This window comes from Geospiza fortis, unplaced genomic scaffold (assembly GCF_000277835.1).
Source record: "Geospiza fortis unplaced genomic scaffold, GeoFor_1.0 scaffold213, whole genome shotgun sequence".
Lineage (NCBI taxonomy): Eukaryota > Metazoa > Chordata > Aves > Passeriformes > Thraupidae > Geospiza > Geospiza fortis.
This window is the reverse complement of record NW_005054399.1, coordinates 2,309,308-2,315,269: the sequence shown is the minus strand read 5'-3', so window position 1 is coordinate 2,315,269 and position 5,962 is coordinate 2,309,308. Positions and strand designations below refer to the sequence as shown.

The 5,962-nt window shown below is 57.2% G+C and overlaps 1 protein-coding gene across 1 annotated transcript in view; it reads right to left on the bottom strand.

The window, feature by feature from the left end:
* Positions 1–1,228: 1,228 nt before the first annotated feature.
* PLK1 (polo like kinase 1) overlaps positions 1,229–5,962 on the bottom strand; it is a 6,701-nt gene continuing 1,967 nt past the window's right edge. The window contains exons 2-10 of the mRNA XM_031061084.1: positions 5,651–5,872; positions 5,429–5,573; positions 4,976–5,069; positions 4,270–4,489; positions 3,642–3,800; positions 3,482–3,559; positions 2,849–3,003; positions 2,263–2,445; positions 1,229–1,935 (exon numbers count right to left, since the gene is read on the bottom strand). Coding sequence (XP_030916944.1) covers positions 1,729–1,935; positions 2,263–2,445; positions 2,849–3,003; positions 3,482–3,559; positions 3,642–3,800; positions 4,270–4,489; positions 4,976–5,069; positions 5,429–5,573; positions 5,651–5,872 — 1,463 coding nt within the window. The 3' untranslated portion in view covers positions 1,229–1,728. The remainder of the gene's footprint in view (positions 1,936–2,262; positions 2,446–2,848; positions 3,004–3,481; positions 3,560–3,641; positions 3,801–4,269; positions 4,490–4,975; positions 5,070–5,428; positions 5,574–5,650; positions 5,873–5,962) is intronic.

Below are 5,962 nucleotides of genomic sequence, written 5' to 3'. Positions count from 1 at the left end.
CTGTGTCCTGCTGCCAGCCAGGCGAGGGCTCAGCGGGCTGGGCACCAGGCAGCACCGTGCTCTCACCTGGGGGACCCTCTGGGCAACCAACACTGCCAGCACACGCAGTCAGACTCAGTGTTTGAGTCAAACTCACAGTCAGACAGATGTGAAAGCATTTGGGTCTGAAAACAAAGACATCTCAGGTGGACACAGTGCTTAGAGAAGAAAGAGGAAAACACGTTGTGTTTTCACAGTGGGGCCCTGGCGCAGTGACGCCCTCAGGCTGCCAATGGCGCTGGGGGACATCCACCAGGGACAGAAAGATTTGTGCCTTGGGTTCTCTCCTGTGCCAGGGGATGCAGGTCCTTGAGCTGTGCCCAGGAGCAGGCCCCCAGTCCTGACACCGGAGCTGCCCCTCAGCCACAGCAGGGCTGTGCTGGCCAGGCCAGGCCCAGCAGCCACCCTGGGGCAGGGACCTGCCAGTGGCACTGGGCTGTGGGGGCACAGCCCCGCCATGGAGGTGTGAATCTCAGCTGGGCTCAGAGCAGCTCTCTCCCTTAGGGGCCCCAGCAGCCTGTACCTGTGCCAGGCCTGGTGGCACAGCAGTCCAGGAGCAGTTGTCTCTGGGCACAAAGGAGGGAGTTCTTTGCTCCCAGGATCCTTCTCTCAAAGACAGGCCTATGCCTGCAGCTCCCCCAGCCTCTCCTGCTGCCCAGGGCAGGTAGCCCATGGGTGCTCTGGTTCATGGCATACCCACGGGCATGTGGGCCCTTCGAGCCAGCCTCCAGCACCAGCTGAGCCCATGGACACAGAGAGCCCCACAGCAAAGCTCCTCTGTGGAACAACAATAATTCTGTATAGTTTGATTCCTCTGTGTACTGGGGTGTGGGATTTTGTTACACAAGTAACAGGGTTTGTACCACATTTCTTTTCAGAATATATTTTTACAGAATGTTATAAAAAAATTAAAAAACAAAAACTAAAGCTTGTCCTGCTTATAAAAACAAACTAGCCTAAGAGCACCTCTAGTTGCTGGCAGGGAGCAGTGGTGGGAGAACAACACAGGCAGGGCACTGGGCTCCTGCTGCCCGAGAGGACTTGTGCTGATTCTTTAGCCATAATTAGTCATGGAGCCAAGGAAGAGGCAAGCCCAGGCCAAGGATAAGAGGATGTCTCATTCAGAGGGGAAGCCAGAGCAGTGCTGCCCCCTTTCTCAGCAAGGCAAAGGGAAGTGAAACAGCCTGGATGCTGTTAAACAATCTTTATTCAAGTTATGAAATATACAAAAGTTGAGGTTTCATGGAGTTTCAGCATTAAAAGGCTGATTGCTCAAATCTCACCCTGGGCTTGCTCAATACCTTACCTGAGCTTCTACCAGAGGAAACGAAGCCCAGAGCATGGGCACAGCCATGTACAGACACCTCGCTGCCAGCTCTGCTCTCTCAAGAGCAGCCCCAGGCACCTCAAACAAGAGGGCTGGTTTGGAGCTGGGTTTTTGGCTTTGGGAAATTATAAAAACAGACTAGGTAGGGAATTAAAAATACACTTTGTTAGGAGCAGGAAGCAAGAAACCTTTGGGCACCAGTCAGTGAACAACACCATTCCCACAGCAGCAGGGCTTCCTCGGGGCAATGAGCCCATACCCAGGAGTGGGAACCCAGCCGGGTCACGGGAGGGAAGCTGCCAGACCTCTCCCTCCACAGCTGGGCAGTTTGGCACCGATGTCGAGTCCAGCAAGAACAAGGTCTAGGAGGAAGATTTCACCCGGCCCGAGCCAGACTTGGAGCTGAGGAGCTTCTCCACCATGGTGCGGGCGTAGCGCAGGCGGCTGGCCAGCTCCCGGCAGCAGCCAGGCTCCTCGATCAGGCTCAGCTTGTACGTGCGGAAGTCCCGTTTCTCATCTATGTATGTCACAGCAGCCATGAGAGGGCACAGGATGACCTTGGTGTGGTCCTGGGGGGAGAGAACACACGCTCACTGAGCACTGTGCTCCTTGGGGCAGCATTTCCTCTCGATGAGCAGCACCCAGAGCATGTGATGAGGTCCCTCCAAAATTCCTTCAGAGTGCAGCAAAGGGCAACAGCTGGCTGCAGCAGCCAGCCTGCTGCTCCAGAGCACAGCCCTTCACAAGTGAGGGAGTTCGGGGGGCTTTAGGTACCAGCACAGACAGCTCCCAGTGCCGGGCTCCCCGGGCACAGCCTTGGCTCAGGTCATCCCCTCCCGCCACCATCCAAACAGCACCATGTGCAGCCAGAGCCACGGCCCTGCAAAGAGCCTCACCTGGAAGAAGTTGATCTGCACAGTGCCGTTGCTGAGGTGCAGGATGATGGCGCTGCGGGTCCGGAACCAGGTGCACAGGTAGGGCAGTCGGGCCAGCTCGTCCCCTTCCCGTGGCGTGATGTTCGCCCCCGCCTTCAGCAAGTGCTCACTCATGTAATTCCGGAAGTACTTCAGTAGTGTTATCTGCAAAAGGGATGGGCTGTGAGGGCTGAGGGTGACCCCAGGCACGGGGAGGGGGAGCACAGTCCCAAACCCTCCTTGCGTCTTTCAGAGCTTGAGGTGTCACAGCAAAATCTTGTGGAAATCCTCAAAGTTAACTCTGACTGTGACATATCAGACTTGCTTTGCTGAACACTTTGTACATGGACGTCTTGTGAGGACTTAGCTGCTCATAAATGAGCCTCACATAGCAGCTAGAGCTCCTAGTGTCTGTCCTTGGGCCCATGTGTCACCAGCTAGAGGAAGCCTGCAAAGTGCCAGTGGCCTCCAATAAATGTTTCTGCCTGGAACCCACCCTGCCATCAAAGCCTAAGGGTGGCAGGAGTCTCACCACCCCCCAGCCAGGGCTCCTGTCCCCAGGACTGACCTTCTTGTTGAGGGCAGAGGGGTAGGACCTCACAGTGAAGTAGGACTCTGTGTTGTTCTGCTCAATGTACTGCAGGTTGTCCCCATCGTTGTACATGATGAGCCGAGTGGAGTCATTGAAGAGAACCCCAACGCTGTTGTCACAGAGCTGGTAACCTGCCCAGAAGGAACCCCATGAGACCTCCAATCTCAGGGGACCACCAGCAGTGGGAACTACCAAGGCAGATGTTTTATCACCCAGGGATTCCCTAACAGCCACCCCACCAAGGCCCTGCCAGGTCTGCTCTTTGGGGAGGTCTGGCTGGCACTTTTCCACCTTTGGACTTGTCATCTCCCTTATTGCATCAGCTGCTTCAAAACCAGCCTCTGCTGCCACCATGATCCCTGTGCAGGCTGGGAAGAGCTTGGTCATGCACAGACACCATTGTCCACATTAAAGTGGCCAGGGCTGATGGTTAGTGACCACAGCTCTGGATTCCTAGGGTATTTGGTAAGATTCCTGGCAGTGGTCTTGGACACACACAGTGGAATAAGGTGGTTAAAAACCCAGGCCTAGGAAATGTCCCAGCCCAGGCTTCTGCCAGCCCCCTCAGACACAAGGAAAGCCTGAAGCATTGCCACCCATGGTATTTACCGAGTCCATATTTATCCGAGTAGTCCACCCACTTGCTAACCCAGAAGATGGGAATGCAGGCCGGGTCCTCAGCTTCCTCTGCAGGAAGAAAGCAGCTTGTTAGGAGACATTTCCCACAGTCAGTGCACCCCACGAGGCCCGTGGGCTGCCCCAGGCTCACCTTGCCTCACTGCTACTCGCTCTGAGGGCTTGGCTGCGTTGACTGCAGTCAGCTGCTGCAACATGTCAGCCAGGTGGCAGCTGACAGCATCCCCCACCTCCCGCAGCCCTGCCGCCTCCTCCTTCTCTGGCAAGGGCTCCTGGGCAGGGCTGTCCAGTCCTGGGCAGAGAGACAACACTGTGAGGCGTGACCAGGGTGAGGTTCCAAAGGCACCAGGTACAGACAACACCTGACACACAGAATGGCTCATGTAGGAAGGGACCACGGGGGGACATGAGCAGGGTAACTCCAGAGCACAGGATGTGTCCAGAGGATTCTGGAGTATCTCCAGTGAGGGAGACTCCACACACCCTCTCTAGGCAATCTGTTCAGTGCTCAGGCACTGCACAGGAGAGAAGGTCTTCCTTGTGTTCTGATGGAACTTCCCAGGCATCAGTTTGAGCCCCTTACAGAGCTGAAGCAAATGCACTGCTTCATCCCGGGCAGAGCAGGGAGAGCCCCCTCACCACAAATACTCTGAGTTTCCATAAGGATCAGGAGATGATGTGAGGGAGGCACACGGAAGGTTGTGGATGCTGCTGGAGGCCGGGCAGGCTGTGCCCAGCCCCACCCCGGCACCCACACCTACCTTTATTGAGCGCGGTCAGTGGTTTCCGCCCGCCGAGCTCCAGGCTGCTGGGAGCCAGGGAGAAGCGGGGAGCGATGGTGAGGCAGCTGGTGGGCAGGCGGCTGGGCAGGTACCCCGAGGTGAAGAACTCGTCGTTCAGCAGCTCGTCGATGGTCGGGCGCATGGCAGGGTCCGACCTCAGCATCTTCTGGATGAGGTTCGCAGCCACAGGGTTGATGTGCTGAGGGACACGTGGAGTTTAGAGATGGGTCAGGGACAACGTGCACTAGTGACAAATGAACAGGGTTTGCAGCCCAGGGAAGCTCTGCCTGGAGCAGAGCTCCAGTGCTGCATCAGGCAAGCAGGACACAAGCCTGGGAAAGCTGAATTGGCTAGCACAGAGAACTGGCTCCTAACAGCACCCAAGGCCTGGGGTCAAATGACTGGAGTAACACCAACTCATCAGCAGTGGGATGAGCTGGGAACCTGCCCAGACCTCATGGACTTGCCCATGTCCATTCACCCCCACACACCAACAGCCCAGCTCAGATTTTTGCTGGACTGGGGGCAGGGAGCTGCTGGCTCCCCACAAGGCTCACACCACCCCAGCATGAGAGCCCTTGCCCTGCTATGGAGAGCCCACAGAGTGGCAGACACAGAGGCTGCAGCAGGAGGTTCACCAAGCACCACTGTGAGCCAAACAGACGCTCCATGGGAAGCAGCATACCTTGGGAATGGTGTACTCGTTCTTCTTGATCCGGATGTATGTATCCTTTAGACAAGAAGTCTCAAAAGGCGGTTTCCCCACCAGCAGAGTGTACCTGGGCATTCCCAGACAAAAGGGTGTCAGTTTTGCAAAAGAGACTCAGATTGTGCATAGGAGCAACCATGTCCTTAGCACACCCAGGGGCTTTCCTGGCAGAGGGAACACGCTTAGCATTAGACACACTGACAGCTACGTGTACTGTGCCTGGATCCTGTCCCCTGGAAAGGGAAGCTGGGATCGAGCACCCTGCAGGGAAATTTCAGCTGGGGAAGGTCGGGAGCTGCCTGGCAGCAGGACTCAGCGCTGTGGGGACAGGGACCTGGAGCTTTGGATCACACTGAAGCTCAGAGGGGCCAAGGAGACCAGAACAGGGATTGCCCATGCCCATGGCCTCTGAAAGGCAGTTTGACTCACATGATGCAGCCAATGGACCAGATGTCCACCTCCAAGCCATGCCCCTTCTTGCTCAGCACCTCTGGGGCGATGTAATTGGGCGTCCCACACAGGGTCTTCTTGCGCTCCCCCTCGTACTCTACCTTGGTGGCCAGGCCAAAGTCACCTGGAGGGACAGGGAGACGGGATATGACCAAGATGCCCTGGCTGGCTGGTCCCTGGGCTGGGGTCTCTGCCACTTACCGATCTTCACCTCCATGTCATCGCTGAGGAAGAGGTTGCCCAGCTTGAGGTCGCGGTGGATGACGCGGTGGCTGTGCAGGTACTGGCAGCCCAGGATGGTCTGCCGCAGGTAGTACCGCACCTCGGGCTCGCTCAGCGCCTTCCGCCGCTTGTGCAGCTCCAGCAGCGACTGCGGGGGACGGTGGGTCAGTACGGGGGCGGGGGTTGCGGGACAAGGAGGAGCTCAGTACCGCAGGACGCGGGGAAGGGAAGGACAGTCCGTACCCGGGGACACCGACACCCGCCCCCCGGCCCCTCACCCTGCGGCGGGAG